The sequence below is a fragment of the Macrobrachium rosenbergii genome, chromosome 24, assembly GCF_040412425.1.
Source record: "Macrobrachium rosenbergii isolate ZJJX-2024 chromosome 24, ASM4041242v1, whole genome shotgun sequence".
In the NCBI taxonomy this organism is placed as follows: domain Eukaryota; kingdom Metazoa; phylum Arthropoda; class Malacostraca; order Decapoda; family Palaemonidae; genus Macrobrachium; species Macrobrachium rosenbergii.
The window spans coordinates 28,036,236-28,053,383 of record NC_089764.1 but is presented as its reverse complement, the minus strand read 5'-3'; the positions used below and the strand labels follow the sequence as shown (position 1 = coordinate 28,053,383).

General features: G+C 31.3%; 1 protein-coding gene across 1 annotated transcript in view; it reads right to left on the bottom strand.

Annotated features, from left to right (window-relative positions):
- The window catches only part of LOC136851948 (metabotropic glutamate receptor 2-like), a 30,286-nt gene that overhangs the window by 12,829 nt on the left and 309 nt on the right, over positions 1–17,148 (bottom strand). Inside the window, 7 exon segments of the mRNA XM_067126310.1 lie at positions 568–739; positions 2,264–2,386; positions 3,187–3,315; positions 3,854–3,998; positions 4,645–4,815; positions 5,916–6,070; positions 16,296–17,148. The exon segment at positions 16,296–17,148 is cut by the window's right edge and continues 309 nt beyond it. Coding sequence (XP_066982411.1) covers positions 568–739; positions 2,264–2,386; positions 3,187–3,315; positions 3,854–3,998; positions 4,645–4,815; positions 5,916–6,070; positions 16,296–16,833 — 1,433 coding nt within the window. The 5' untranslated portion in view covers positions 16,834–17,148.

The following is a 17,148-nucleotide window of genomic DNA, read 5'->3' as shown; positions in this document are numbered from 1 at the left end:
ATTTAAATATATATATATATATATATATATATATATATATACACATATATCTTAGCATAGTTACAAATGAGTGGAATACATTGTATGCTGCAAGTGTTTTGAAATTAGAGTACAAATATGATATGAGATGAGTGTAGCCTTAAATTTTAGCAAATATTTAGCTTAGCATAAGTGCAAGAGTATTTTATTCTAATGAGTTACTTTCCATACCGGGCACTTTGAAACTATTCCTGAATAGGCATATATATATATATATATATATATATATATATATATATATATATATATATATATATATATATATATATATATATATATATATATATATATATATACATATATATGAAATAGCATAATTAGGAAAATATATTTTTACATGATTTACCTTACATCTCACTACATATTCGTCTAATGCATTGCCTACCCTATTAGTGCCTTCCAAAACTATTAATATTATTATTCAGAAGATGAATAAGTTTCATTTTCATTTTCTGAATAATAATAATAATAATAATAATAATAATAATAATAATAATAATAATAATAATAATAATAATAACAACTCACCTGAAGGCGAATGCAAATGCCATGACAGCATCCGAGACGAACTGCAACTGAGCTTCGAACTCGGTGTTGTCGTCTGTGAGTTTCTCCAGCCCACTGCAACTGGTGTGGTTCCGGTTGTAGCTGGTTAACGGACTGTTCGGGTGCCTGCACTTGAAGTGGTCCTCCCAATATTCTGTGAATGAGCAGGACGGATCCTGATAGTTTTATATATATGTGTGTATGTATGTATATTATATATATATATATATATATATATATATATATATATATATATATATATATATATATATATATATATACAAGTACATATAATATATCATATATATTATATATAAATGTGTGTGCGAGTATATGTAAGTGCTTTATCAGTCCAATTTGAATATGGCGCTAAGAACCTTGTAAACACCAGAAAGAAGGAATAACCAAATAAAATTGACAGAATCTCGTACCTCTCCCCGTCGGCTCACTCAAGCATATTATTGAGCAAATCCCCGGAGATTTGCAAAGAGCTTTACTCCCACGAATGGACGAAAAACTAAAATACACTTCACGGTCAATTTACTCCTGGAAGACTGAACAATACTCCTCCCTAACTCTCTCTCTCTCTCTCTCTCTCTCTCTCTCTCTCTCTCTCTCTCTCTCTCTCTCTCTCTCTCTCTTGGTTTGTTGTTCGAAGACGAAAAACCAAAATACACCACACCGTCAATTTACTCCAGAGAGATTAAACAAATACCTCTCTCTCTCTCTCTCTCTCTCTCTCTCTCTCTCTCTCTCTCTCTCTCTCTCTCTCTCTCTCTCTCTTGTTTTGTTGTTCGAAGACGAAAAACCGAAATACGCCACACCGTCAATTTACTCCGGAAAGATTAAACAAATGCCTCTCTCTCTCTCTCTCTCTCTCTCTCTCTCTCTCTCTCTCTCTCTCTCTCTCTCTCTCTCTCTCTCTTCTTGCCTGATTTTTATTGCTGTTTTACATTTTACCTTTGGTTTATCTTGGGTCTCACAAATATTTTTTTTATATGTAGCCATTTCGAGTTCGATTTGCAAGTGTCAAATTTAGGAAACAGTTACATAATCTATATATTTTAATTCCTTTCATATGAAGAAAAGTTATACGATCCAGCTCTCGTACCAGGGACAAATAGGGAGACTAATAATGCGGTATTTAATTTGTTTAAAAATGTAAATGTTCGTTGAGAGAAGTTTCTGAGAATATTGAAAGTTCAGCGAAGCAGTTGACAATGTTGAAAGCGGTGGTGTGTCGTAAGGAACGTTTTAAGAACAAAAAATCGAGAGGTTTGGGACAACTTCAGACGACGGAAACCCATGAGAGATTGTGAGAAAAGTGTTCGAAAAGACGCACAAGAAAGATGGAAATGGTGGATTGTCGAATGTAGAAGGTATATATATATAAATATATATATATATATATATATATATATATATATATATATATATATATATATATATATGCACATACATACATACATATACATACACATATATATATGTATATATATATATGCACATACATACATACATATACATACACACTTACAATGTACTCTGAAGTCATGCAGACACAAAGCACAAATGGCATCTTATCTTTTACAGAAAAATCATGAACTCAGACAAAACCAAGACAGCACAAAGAAACCATTATTATCATTATAATCAACGTCGAAGATTCTGCACCTACCGACAAACCAGGGATTCCTCTTATTCGAAGACACTGTTAATCCTTTGAAGTATCTGTCGAAGCCTCTCACGGGATTGGCTTGGGGTTGGACAGACAGGGTCCCCTCCACTTCCGGTTCGTTACCTGTCATTAAGGAGATGAGGAACTTAGTGTTTAGACGAGTGAGGTTCCCAGTGTGTGTGTGTGTGTTCGTATGTATATGTGTGTATATATATACTATATATACACAGTATATGTATATATGTATATATAGTATATATACACATATATACAGTATGTACGTGTGTATATATAATTATATTTATACAGTATATATATATAATTATATTTATATATATATATATATATATATATATATATGTATTAATTAATAAATATGCAAGATACAGATATATATATATGCAAGATATATATATATATATATATATATATATATATATATATATATATGTATATATATATGTAGCCTATATATATATATATATATATATATATATATATATATATATATATATATATATATATATATATATATATATATATATATATATATATATATATATAAATATATATTTTATTCTGTTGAATTATTCTGTTGAATTAATAGATTTGTTTTTCTTTTGAAGTCAAATATTAGACATTCTTTGTACTTGCATTTCAAATTACCCAATCTTAACAACAAAGAAGAAGACAATTTTCAGAAAATTCGTATGAAGACCCGAGATAAAAGTACATGGTAAGCAGAGGATATTCACCTGAGTACACAAAGAGGGATATAAATAGGCCTATAAGGTAAACAAACAGTATTCACTTGAGGACACAAAAAGAGATATAAATAGGCCTACAAGGTAAACAGAGGATATTCACCTGAGGACACAAAGAGAGATATAAATAGGCCTACGAGTTAAACAAACATTATTCACCTGAGGACACAAGGGATCTGGCCGACCACCCGTCTGATCCGATCCAGGAGAAGCTTCCAGTGGCGTTGTTCCTCCTGACTGCTCTCATCACTCCAGCGACCTCTTGGTCTGAGCCAAAGACGATGACACCTGGAATATGGAAAGGAAATACGGGAGTACTTAGAAAATATTTTCTAACTCTCCTGATGACAGTTCATATTTACGACATTAGCACCTCGTGCCCTTGAGTGATGAAAAAATTATTTCTGTTTTAGTAACAAATAGAGTTTCCCTTTTTTATTGTAATTAGAGTAGATACGAAATGTAAATAATAAGAATTGTTTTGTTCAATTTGGTCATTTTCATGTTTAGTTTAGACTTGATTCTTTGGCAGTAAACATGGTTAAGTTTCCCTTTCTCTTTAAAAAATATTATTCAAAATCCAAGTTACGTGAAACAGAGGATGGTTAAGTTTTCTCGCCTCTTTCAAGATCCATTCCAAAATCCTAGTGATGTGAAACAGAAAATGGTTAAGTTTTCTTGCCTCTGTAAAATCAAATAGTTGAAAATCCCAGTGAGTTCAAATAGGCAACTGGAAAACCACTTCGTTAAAAGCGTATGTGTAGAATGTATTACACAGACTTCACAAGACTATAGGATAGAATCCTTCGAAGAAATTCATCCTCACCTCTGGCCATCTGTTTCTGGAGAAGTTTCTTGACAATGAGGTCATAAGCCATTTCTTCTGCAACGCCAGAATCTTTCACGAGCTTCTCCTTGACTGCAATACAGATCCCGTTTTTGGCTAAGAGACCCTCCAATTCTTCGAAGGCCTTCAGAAGATGAGAGAAAATGGTAAAACAAAAGTTTAATGCAGTTAAGACTCAAATACAAAGTCTAAAGAATTTAGGACCCAAGTACAGAAAGTAAATGCAATGAGGCTCAAATAAAAGAATAATAATTTCACTAAAGACTCAGATCCACGCAGTAAATTGCAGTTAGGTCTCTAATACAAAGATTATAAAGTAACTGAGACTCAAATACTGAAATTATAATGCAATTAAAACTCTAATACAAAATGTGAAATGCAATTAAGACTCTAATAAAAAGTTTAATGAAATAAAGGCTTAAATACAAATATGCCATCACGTTTTTCCGCAATGAATTAAAGGCAAAAATGACATTGTACAATTATTTATTTTCATCTTATATAAAATTCTCATGATCAAAGATTGACGATAATCATTCAAAAAAATCTGTATGATTCTCCTTCTCAGTCTCCTCATAGATTAAGATTTTTAAAATAAATAAATTTGTACAGCTACATAAATGAGGATTTTTCTCAGTTCAAAGACTCTAGCCCATTTTCGAACTCCCCCAACATTTATGCAAACAAAACTTCATCGCAAAAAAAGTCGAAATCTTAGAGTGCATAAATCTAGCCCCGGTTACTTTGTAACCGGGTCATAAACAACTTGCCTTGATCCCGTAGTTCGATTCCTCGTAAATGATTGAGATGTAGGACCAGTTGAACATCTTGACGATTTCCACCATGGCCTTGACCTGGTAATGATCGGAGGGAATGGTTCTTGAGAAGTATTCGAACCGTTGTTTGTTGCTCAGCTCGGGAGAAGTCGAGAAAAAGCTCACCTGGAGAGAGAGGACTGATTTGATGTATGAAATTTAGGCTGTCAAGCCAAGCTCTGGGGCACTTTCTGCCATTCGTCACTTGAGAGTGAGAAGAGGGAGTTGGAGTGGCTGGACAGCAAGGTAAAGATATCCAGAAAATAAATGAGATTAAGTACAATTTCACTAAGAAGTAACAGATAGATAGAGATGTTGGACAGCAAAACTGAAGAAAGGAAGCGGAAATGGAAGTAGAGTAAAACTCATAAATATGACATAACATGACCTCATAATTTACAGAAGTTATTACCCAGTTATGGCAACAGGTTAATTACATTTTTATTGCCTAATCCCAACGTTCATGAGGGTAATTCATAGCTCGATATATCAGTGATGAGCATCAGAAAATTATCAGAATGAATTATGGCATCTATTAAATGTACTAATTTCAAAGGCCTTCACCTATTGCATAAAGAGTTGTGCCAGTGAAAAATTCCATCAATAAGACAAGAACTTATTTCCCTGCAACAAAAAAAGCCAATGTAACATGAATTATGTTCTGTGCATTCTCAGTGTTCATATTAATGCCAATAAATAAAAAATTTGCTCTCATTCCTCTCTACTTTTCTATATTTAAATTTCACCTTTCATCAAGCCTCTTCCCAAGAGATTTTATTAATTTAAAATCAGTCATGTAATTTAACAATTTCCACGCAAGACTCAACATGAATATTCCTTTGAGATCTAGAGCAATATTCATGGCATTGAAATTACAATTGCTCACATTCACTAGATACCTTTTTATTACAATTTTAGATAATATGCAAATAATTAACTGAATGACCTGTTGTGAGATTTGATGTAAATATCCTGATATTAATATATTTAGACATAGATTTCAAACAAAAAATGAGTATTGAGAACATATATCTCAAAATTCGATTTCAGTGTTGAAAAGCCATGTATTTTATATCATTGCCTGTACAGAATTACTCAGTATTTTTCTTTGTGTATATAAATTAATGTGTAAATGAAGGTAAAATATTATAAACAGAGAAACAAGGCTAATTCTGAAAATTATTGAGTAAAATCTTCAAAAAATTAAAAACATTTCAAGGTCTCACCTGGGGTATTCTGAAGAGCCTGAGGAGATTTGCGACCTGAATGGAGGTCACCGACGAGGCTGCCCCTACCACACCTGAGATGACCTTGTTCATGACCTCAGGTGATGACCCGTCTCGACACTTATACTCACCATCGTCAATGTTACTGATGGAGCCTGGGCGTGAAAGAGAAAACATTTCCACAGAGAAAACATTTTCACATTTCCAATAATACATACATATATATATATATATATATATATATATATATATATATTTACGTATATATACTGTATATGTGTGTAATATATATATATATATATATATATATATATATATATATATATATTTATATACATACATATATAAATGTATATATATATATATGTGTGTATATATATATATATATATATATATATATATATATATATATATATATATATATATATACATTTCTATATAATCTGCATACTCTTTTATTTATATAAACAACTAAAATAGACTAAATAATACAATAATTAGAGAATTATTTTGGGTACCAGTTGTAATCATCAATATTTCCAAATCAGTATCGACTGATATGAAGTTCAAGCGAAGACTATTACAAAATCCCCTACCCTGTTAATATGCCACTTTTTTTTTCTTTACCTAAGTCCTTGGTAATTGCTGCGAAGCCGCTAGCTAACTGCTTTTTTTGTCCAATGTACTGATAATTACTGTGAATCCATTCAGCTACTGCTCTTTTTGTCCTAAGTAACTAATAATTACTGTGAAGCCTCCAATAGCCAAACTGGATTTCGAAGCCTAAATGTTCTGCCACCTCTAAGGTTAGGAAGCAATGATGTCTAATTCATTTGAGAGTTTTCCTCAGTTTAAAAGATATGGGAATTACATTATTATATCTGTGTCAGGAATTAAGTTTTGATGGTAAACACCTCATCAGTGGCATAGGTAATTAAGGGAAGTCTCATACAAAAAAAAAAAAAAATTCAGTTAGTTTACATGTTAATGAATGTGAGTCAGACCACGAAACCATTCGTCATTGATGGTATCAGTAATTGGGAAGACAGGTCGCAATGACCCTTGTTATGATTGAAGCTGTGTTGAAATATTTTTATCTGTGATATGAACAGTGTCTATAAGTTTATTTCTGTTAATTATCGGAGTGACAATTATACGATGCCCTCATCCATGAACGGACCTTTTCCGTGAATGAGATCTATTCAGAAACGAGAGAGAGAGAGAGAGAGAGAGAGAGAGAGAGAGAGAGAGAGAGAGAGAGAGAGAGAGAGAGAGAGAGAGATGCATAAAATAAGGGAAAACGACGTATTAGAGTTTCATAATAAAAACTATAATTAGTAAAGGCAGTAAAAAGAGATGGTCATGTGTTTAGTATGTTTTATTTATTTATGTATTTATTTATTCATATATTCATTTATTTATTTAAAAAAGAGACAGACAGACAGAGGAAGTTTTGAAAAATGGATAAAAATGGAAATGAAAATTTAAGGTTCCTTTTCAATATGCCTGAGGAAGAAAGCAAACACGTTTGTGTATTCCCTTTAAGTAAAGTTATTGCTTTCAGTTTAAAATAAAATAGAAGAAGTAAATATATAGACTATGCTGTATTCAAAATATAAAACATAACAGCATAAAAAATATCAAAAAGAAAATCTTAAATATCAAATATAAAACTACATAAAAACGCATCAAATATTCTCTTTTATAGTCTACCTCGACCGTGTCACAGGCGCTTTCAGTCCGTCAACTCAGTTATCATCGTCCTGAATCTCATACGGAAAAGAATATGGCGCAGGCGGGTTTTCAGTACGCGAAAGTAATAGGGGAGGGGAGAAATTGACCCTAAATATTTATGAGGTACTGAGGAGGTTGACTAGAAGTTCAGGCGGGGAAGAGATCCGCTGACTTTTCCTTCACAGAGGCGGATTATAACTTCCGTGGAATTTTAACAATGTTATGTCAGGCATTTTTTTTTTTTTTTTTGTCTTGTAGTCTGTGTGATTTTGTCCCATGTACATTTGCATAACGGGGAAAAGCCCCTTTCGTTCCTTTTACTGTACCTCCATTCATATTCTCTTTCTTCCATCTTGCTGTCCAACCTCTCTTGACATCTGTTTCATAGTGCAACTGCGAGGTTTTCCTCCTGTTACACCTTTCAAACGTTTCTACTCCCGTTTCAGCGCTGAATGACCTCAGAGGCCCCAGCACATGGCCCTTAGCCTAAAATTCTATATTCCATAACGAGGAAAAGAGAGATACTGTATTTGTAATAGACTGATTGATTAAATTTAGGCTTAAGGCTTCAGTGGAATTCTACAAATGTTATGTCAGGCCTTTTTTTTTTTTGTCTCGCAGTCTTTCTGATTTTATCCCATGTATGAAAGTGTAAGGAAGATAAATGAGAAACTGTATGATGATAGATTAATTTATGCGATTTAAGCTGTCAAGCTAAGCACTGGAACGCTTTCAGCCATTCAGTGCTGAAGGCTTCAGCGGAATTCTAAAAATGTTATATCAGGCATTTCATTCATATAATCTTTCTGACTTTGTCCCGTCCCATCTGCTGAAGCATAATGAGGAAAAATTAGTAATTTATTTATGATTTACTGTCTTATTGATTTTAGGCTGTCAAGCCAAGCATTGGGGCACTCTCGGCTTATTCAGTGCTGAAAGCTTCTGTGGAATTTTAATGTTATGTCAAGCATTTTTTTTCATTTAGTCATTTTGATTTTGTCCCATATACGGGTGTACAATGATGAAAAATTAAAATATGGTTTAATGATAGACTGATTTATGAAATTTAGGCTGCCAGGCCAAGCATTGGGGCACTCTCGGCTTTTTCAGTGTTTAAGATAGTACAAAGAAGACAGGTAGGATGACAACACCAATTACGAGAAAAATTTTGAAGAAAGAGGGAAAAAGAATCTGGCCTGCAACTGAGTTTATAGTTTGATAATTTCATTTTTTGTTCAGAAGGAACTTAATGATTTAATTGTTTGTTCAGAAGGAACTTAGTCATTTCATTTTCTGTTCAGATGAACTTAATAATTTAATTTTTTTGTTTAGAAGGAACTTAATCATTTAATTTTTTTTTTTTTCAGAAGGAACCTAATAATTTAATTTTTGTTCAGAAAGAACTTAATAACTCCATTTTAGTTCAGAAGGAACTTAATAACTCCATTTTTTGTTCAGAAGGAACTTAATAACTCCATTTTTTGTTCCGAAGGAACTTAATCATTTAATTTTTTGTTCAGAAGAAACTTAATAATTTCATTTTTTGTTCAGGAGGAACTTAATAATTTCATTGTTTGTTAAGAAGGAACTTAATAACTCCATTTTTTGTTCAGAAGGAACTTAATAACTCCATTTTTTGTTGAGAAGGAACTTAATAATTTCATTTTTTTGTTCAGAAGACACTTAATAATTTCATTTTTTGTCAGAAGGAACTTAATATTTTCATTTTTTATTCAGAGGGCACTTCCACAATCTTTTCAAAAAGAATTTCCTGAAAATATCCCATAGAGAGAATTCTCAACTACATTTTTCCTAGCGAAGCAAAATGAATAAAAGTCTTTCAGGTTTAAATTTAATTAACAAGGAACCCTCTCCTGTTCCCTGACACCCTAAATAATAGAGGTTGCTCCTACAGCTTTCCAGAGAAGATGTAGTTTCACATATTATGTAAAAACACATTGTATGTAAATTTGCAATGTCTTTACCATCACGATGTGCAATTGGAACTTCAGAAGTTCAAGCAAAGATTCAATGCATTACTACCCTAATACTATTCACCTTGCGTTTTAATACATTTTTATCTATATTAATTTATTGTTTATTATTAATTTATTTTTACTCTTTTAATAAGTGAGATCTCTTATTTCTGTACTCCCCTTTACTTCCCCTTACTTCTTCCTAATGAACACCACATTCTTTGGAAGTTTGAATTTCAAGCCAAGGGCCTCTGTTGGCTTATTCCATATGAATAGGTTTCATCATCTGAATAATAATAATAATAATAATAATAATAATAATAATAATAATAATAATAATAATAATAATATGATAGGTGTAAATCTTACGACAGGAGAATACCATTTGATATCTCATATTTTCCTAGAACACTAAAATGACTGGTAAAGGTAGGTAAATATGTTTTTCCATTAACCCTTGGCAGATTGGTTACCAGTGACTTCAGAGATAATATTTTAATAAACTTTATAATCCACCCAGCAACCATAACTTTCTTGGGGATTGAAATTTCCGGGTCTTGTATCTAAAATTTCCAAATGTGCAAATATCCTTCTCCAAAAACAAAATTAACTTTATTTTTTTTTTTATTTAACAGACATGCTTTCCACATACTCAACGAGATTCATGAACTCCTTAAAAAATTTACCTATCCAACATTCTGTATAGGTTACGAAGCGAGAGAGAGAGAGAGAGAGACAGAGAGAGACAGAGACAGAGACAGAGAGACAGAGACAGAGAGAGAGAGAGAGAGAGAGAGAGAGAGAGAGAGAGAGAGAGAGAAAGGAGGAGATAGAGAAATAAGTGAGAGAGATAGAAAAGAGGAGATAGAGATAAAAGAGAGAGAGAGGAAAGAGGAGACAGAGATAAAAAGAGAGAGAGAGAGAGCTAGAGAGAGAGAGATAGAGAGAGCTAGAAATAGAGAGGAATAATATGAACGAGAGAGAGAGAGAGAGAGAGCGAGGGGGGGAGGAAGAGGAGAAAGAGAGAGAGAGAGAAGCAGGAGGAGGAGGAGGAGGAGGAGGAGGAAGAACTCACACCACCGAAAACGGCTTCTGGTAACTTGGCCTCCTGGTCGAACTAGATAAAGACGAGGGAGAAAGGGTGGCCAAAATGAATTGGGCTCTCGGTAGCTGATGAAATGAGAACGTATTTCATGCCCTCGACTCAGCTCTTTCCACTTTCCGAAGAGAGAGAGGGAGATAGTCAGGGCATTCCTGTATAGTCCCTGAGTCCAAGTATATATATATATATATATATATATATATATATATATATATATATATATATATATATATATATATATATATATATATATATATATATATATATATATATATATATATATATATATATATATATATGTGTGTGTGTGTGTGTGTGTGTGTGTGTGTGTGTGTGTGTGTATCAAATATGAAGACAGTTTTTTTGGGTGGGGAAAATGTGTCCCAAAAACTCGAGCTTTCGTCTCTTGTTTGGCGAAACGTCGAATATAAATTTTTTTCAATTTTTATTTTTAATTATCTGCATCGACTGTGATTTTTATCACTGACTTCTTCTTGTTTCAGCAAATTGTCAAATCTGTGTTTCTTACCATCCAGGATGTGTGTTGAGAGAGACAAACACTTGATAATTAGCTGAAACTGGAAATTAATGATAAAATCACCGTCGATGCAGATAACTCAAAAAATTAAATAACTGCATATAATTCAAGGCTGGCATTACGGTACGGCACGGTACGGAGTACGGTACGGTACGGTTGACATTTAGTCTATATGTACGGTACGGAATTAGGGTACGTTAATTTTACCGAAGTACGGTACGGTACGATTCAGGTACGGAAAAAAAATGGGCAAAATTCCGTACCGTGCCGTACCTTAAGCTTGGATACATCACTTAGCAATTACTAATGCATATTTGGCAGCTTTAGTGACTGCACAAAGAGATCACTAAGGTACTAAACATTTTAGTATGTAGCATACCATGCTTGTGCGTGTGTGTGTGTGTGTTTGGAATTCCTTAATTAACATGTTTATGTCTGTGTCTAATTCTTGAAGTAACACGTTACAAACGTTTACAGCATCAGCCATGGAATCCCATAATGTCTCATTATTATTATTATTATTATTATTATTATTATTATTATTATTATTATTATTATTATTATTACGACAACTGAATATGTACACATGTACGTATAAAATTTTCATAAAATGGGGGATTTTACCGATGTTGATTGAGTTTTCTTATAGTACGATAAAAGTACGGAATTACGGTACGTTATTTTTACCGTACTGTACGGTACGGAAAAATAATTGAGGGTACGGTACGAAATTACGGTACGATATTTTAGCCAGGTACGAAGTACGGAAAGACATTCCGTACCGCACCGTACTATCAGCCTTATGCATATTCGACACTTTCCCAAAAGGAGATGACTTCCACTCAGTCACGAGAGTAAGTTTTTAATTCTCCATAATTTTCTCTTTAATTTTCGGAGATATTAGTTCTGGGGTGAAAAATTTACCCAAACAGGAAAAAGGAATTGTATGGATATTTAATTATGTATATATCCTAAAGGTATGTTAGATTTCCAAACAGAGAACTTAATTATTCCCTGCAGCGTATATTAATATTTTTATAAAATCTCTTGTAATCGTGACCAGCAGCAATATTATATATAAATGATATATACATATATATATATATATATATATATATATATATATATATATATATATATATATACACGATATATATATATGTATATATATACATATACTGTATATATATACATATATATTTATAACAAAATGCCGGTAAAAGGCTTAGTGGGATAAAGAGTGAAGTGGTTTGAAAAAAATAAACTAGAATACTTGCCATTCGGGAGACCATAAGATGTGACACTTCACATAAAGCACTGATAAATGTAGGGTCCCAGTGCTTGGTCTACATCTCTAAATTCTACGAATCCATCTATTCATATATATATATATATATATATATATATATATATATATATATATATATATATATATATATATATATATATATATATATATATATATATATAAATTAAATATAAATTAAATATATTTATATATATACATATATAAATACACATGTATATATGCATACATACATACATACATACATATATATATATATATATATATATATATATATATATATATATATATATATATATATATATACAGTATATGTGTGTATTTACAAATACCATTCTGCAGTGTTTAGATTATAGTTCTAATATTAATATTATATATATATAGATTATATTATAATATATATATATATATATATATATATATATATATATATATATATATATATATATATATATCGCATTTTATATTCTACAGTGATAACCAAAATGTAATTATATATCTCCAGTTCTGTATCAATTCCCATATCATAAAGAATGATAAAAAACATAATTCCTAATAATGCTATCACTATACTTCCAAATTTACCCCTCCGGATTTTTTAAAAAGAACACGACGACCACCAGCAACGCATAAAAAAATCAGGATATGTGGTCACTGGCTCCATCTATCCCCAGAACACGAAACTATTCGCTCTTCGAGTTATCAGGGTCTCACACCCAGCTTCCTTCGAAGACGTTGGCTTGGTGAATTATCTCACGAGGAGGGGAATCCTGTACCCGTGACTTTGCTGGTTTTTTTTTTTGTTTATTTATTTCATTCTATTTTATTTATTAAATCAATTTTTTAGGATGGTCTATTTTTTCTGTTTTGTTTATTTATTTAATTATTTTTACTTAATAATTCAATTTTTTTAGGATAGTCCACATTTCTGTTTTGTTTATTTATTTAATTGTATTTTATTAATTAAATTATTGTAGGATGATCCATTTTTATGTTTTGTTTATTTATTTAATTCTGTTTTATTTATTAATTAAATTTTTGTTAGGATTGTCAATTTTTTGTTTTTTTATTTACTTAATTCTGTTTTATTTAATAAATAAATAAATTTTTTTAGGATGGTCCAGTTTTCTGTTTTGTTCATTTATTTCATTCTATTTTATTTATTAATTCAGTTTTTTTTTAGGATGGTCCATTTTTCTGTTTTGTTTATTTATTTAATTGTATTTTATTTATTAATTAAATTTTTCTAGGATGGTCCATTTTTCTGCTTTGTTTATTTATTTAATTCTATTTTAATTATTAATCAAATTTTATTAGGAGAGTCCATTTTTTCTGTTTTGTTTTTCTATTTAATTTTATTTTATTTATTAATTCAATATTTTTTGGACGGTCTATTTTTCTGTTTTGTTTATTTATTTAATTCTGTTTTATTAATTAATTAATTTTTTTCAGGATGGCCCATTTTTCTGTTTTGTTTTTCTATTTAATTCTATTTTATTTATTAATTCAATTTTTTTACGGTCTATTTTTCTGTTTCGTTTATTTATTTCATTCTATTTTATTTATTAATTCAGTTTTTTAGCAATGTCCATTTTCTGTTTTCCTTATTTATTTAATTCTGTTTTTTTATTAATTTTATTTTTCTTAGGATGGTCCATTTTTCTGTTTTATTTATTCATTTAATTCGATTTTTTTATCAGTTCAATTTTTTTAGGATAGTTAAATTTTTTTGTCTTGTTTATTTAATTGTATTTTATTTATGTTTTTTTCTGAGGATGGTCCATTTTTTTTCTCTGAAATTCCTCAGAAAGATATTTTATTGAACAGTGAAACCATGTTTTCAGTTTTATAAATACTAAACTCTTTTTGCCCAAATGAAATATATTTTATTGAAATTTTAAAAATCTCTGTCAATAAATAGCCAAAACTATGAATCTGGCCTCAAGAATATAACAGTTTTTCATACAAATCAAAATAATTAAGTTAGATCAAGATCATGTGTTTAATGTATATTTTGCTTGATTAAATTTTTACAATATATCTGGTGAAATATTAGAATTAGCTGTACCTTTAATCATTTTGTAAATCAATTATTTTTTTCTATAGTATTTATCTAAAAATATTTTTTTCATTTATTCGGAGTAGATAAATGAATTGTTAATGTGTGTATATATATATATGTGAGTATGTATATACATGTATATATATATGTATATATATGTATATATAGTATATATATATATATATATATATATATATATATATATATATATATATATATATATATATATATATATATATATATATATATATATATATATATATATATATATATATATATATATATATATATATATATATATATATATATATATATATATATATATATCACTATAATCTCAATCTACAGGGACAGAGGAGAGAGAGAGAGAGAGAGAGAGAGAGAGAGAGAGAGAGAGAGAGAGAATATCTCCTGCAATTTATCCCATCATTGCTCGTTAGGTAACGAGAGCGAGAAAAATTGTGGAGACGGTTACAACCGCTGTCTTTGATGAAGACAAACGTTACGACATTACTAATAAAGAAAAAAAAAAACAAAATGGCGTTTATTCACGAGACCACAATAGTGGCTTGTCACAGTCATTTATTTAAAGGCTTAATTTATAGTTCTAGATAGACTTCAGAAGTTATTAAATGCCCTGCATTTAGAGATATACTTTTGCCTTAAAAATGGACGATAATATTGGTAAGTTATCACAAAAATCAATACAGAAAAATATCACAGAAATAGAAAATATTACAAAATTATTCAAGGTAGAATTTTTAAGCTGAAATTGGCCGAAATGGCATTATTATTATTATTATTATTATTATTATTATTATTATTATTATTATTATTATTATTATTATTATTATTATTATTATTCAGAAGATGAACCCTATTCATATGGGACAAGCCCGCCACAGGCGCCATTGACTCAAAAATCAAGCTTCCAAAGAATATTATGGTGTTCATTTGCAAGAAGCAACAAAGGATAGTTTAAAACAGAAAGAAGAGAGGTATTAGAAATGAAAAAAATAAATTAACAAATTATAAACTCATAGGTAAAAATGTAAGTAAATTATTAAAATACAAGGATTTTTTCAATTTTCCTGACAATTCGTTTTTCTGGCTCAGCCAGGTTGTTGAGTAGAATTCCAGTATTCATGTTTGTCTAAATTGGGATATTTGTCAAAGATTGTTTTAGGAAAATATTATATTTCATTAAACAATCTTTTCAAAATTCCCAATTTAACAAATATCTTTGAATTCTACTCAACAATTGATGATGATAAATTCCAGTATTCATATTTGTCTAAATTGGGATATTTGTCAAATATTGTTTTATGAAAATATTATATTTCATTAAACAATCTTTGACAAATATCCCAGTTTAGACAAATATGGATATTGGAATTCTACTCAACAACCTGGCTGAGCCAGAAAACGAATTGTCAGGAGAATTAAAAAAAAAACCCTGTATAAGATTAATTCGTTGAAAGCTGCCATTATTTTCAACAAATCGTGCATCAAAGAAAGTCCACTCCCTGCATATATAAAATACAAGGAGTTATTGTTTAGGGTAGCATATGTTGGTATGGAAAAATTAAGGGGTCCTCTTATCTGAGGGTGACAAAACCGCTAGAAGAATCATTTGTAAATCATTTGTATATTTTCTCTTACCTTTTATGAAATCGACCGCTTGTTCGAGGCCGTAAGTGTCTTTGTCGCAATCGTCGAGAATATGCGCCCCGATCTTGATTCCCGGGATGAAGCTCTCCATGCCATTGACGTAGTCTAGGGTATAGAGCATTGCCTCTAAGGCCTGTACCCCTCCCTGGGGCATGATTGGCCCACAGACTTCCTCATTGCCCCTCTCATGCACCATCATGAGTCCCCCCAAAAGTATATCCCCCTCCACAACCACCACTTTTTTGGCAGGGCGCGTCCGATTCGTAATCAGGGAGAAGGTTCTGCTCTCCGTCAGGCGTTTAGTCCTGAAGGGCTCGCCCCCAGGTTTTCTGTACTTGTGGCTGTGGAGGGTCAGGTTATAGAGCTCCTCGTACAGCAGGAGTTTCTGGCGGTCATCCAGGAGGTGGGACGGGGGCGAGGGACCTGCTGCAGAAGGCGCAGAGGGTCTGACGGCGTGGAGGAGGTTTCCCACGATGCAGGTGAAGGAGACGATTACAAGGAGGTGGTGGGATTGGTCTCTTAACACCATGGTCACTGGTCCTTCCGGAGGAACCCTCGGTGGTATATTAGATATGATTTTTTAACTGTACTATATTGTGCCTTTTTTTAATCTAAGCCATCGTTATATCTTAAAGATCACAATAAACTATCAGTTTAGCTATCTGCTCGCTAGAACACGGCATATGGACAGTGAGGGCCTATCCATATCGAGAATTGGTTGAAGAGTTGTGTAAAAATTTCGTCACTCACACTTCAAAATTTTCTTTTTTTTTTTTTAGTAATTCTTTTCTTATTCAAAACTTGGACGCCATATTCACCTCCACCGTGGAATGTTCAATCTAGA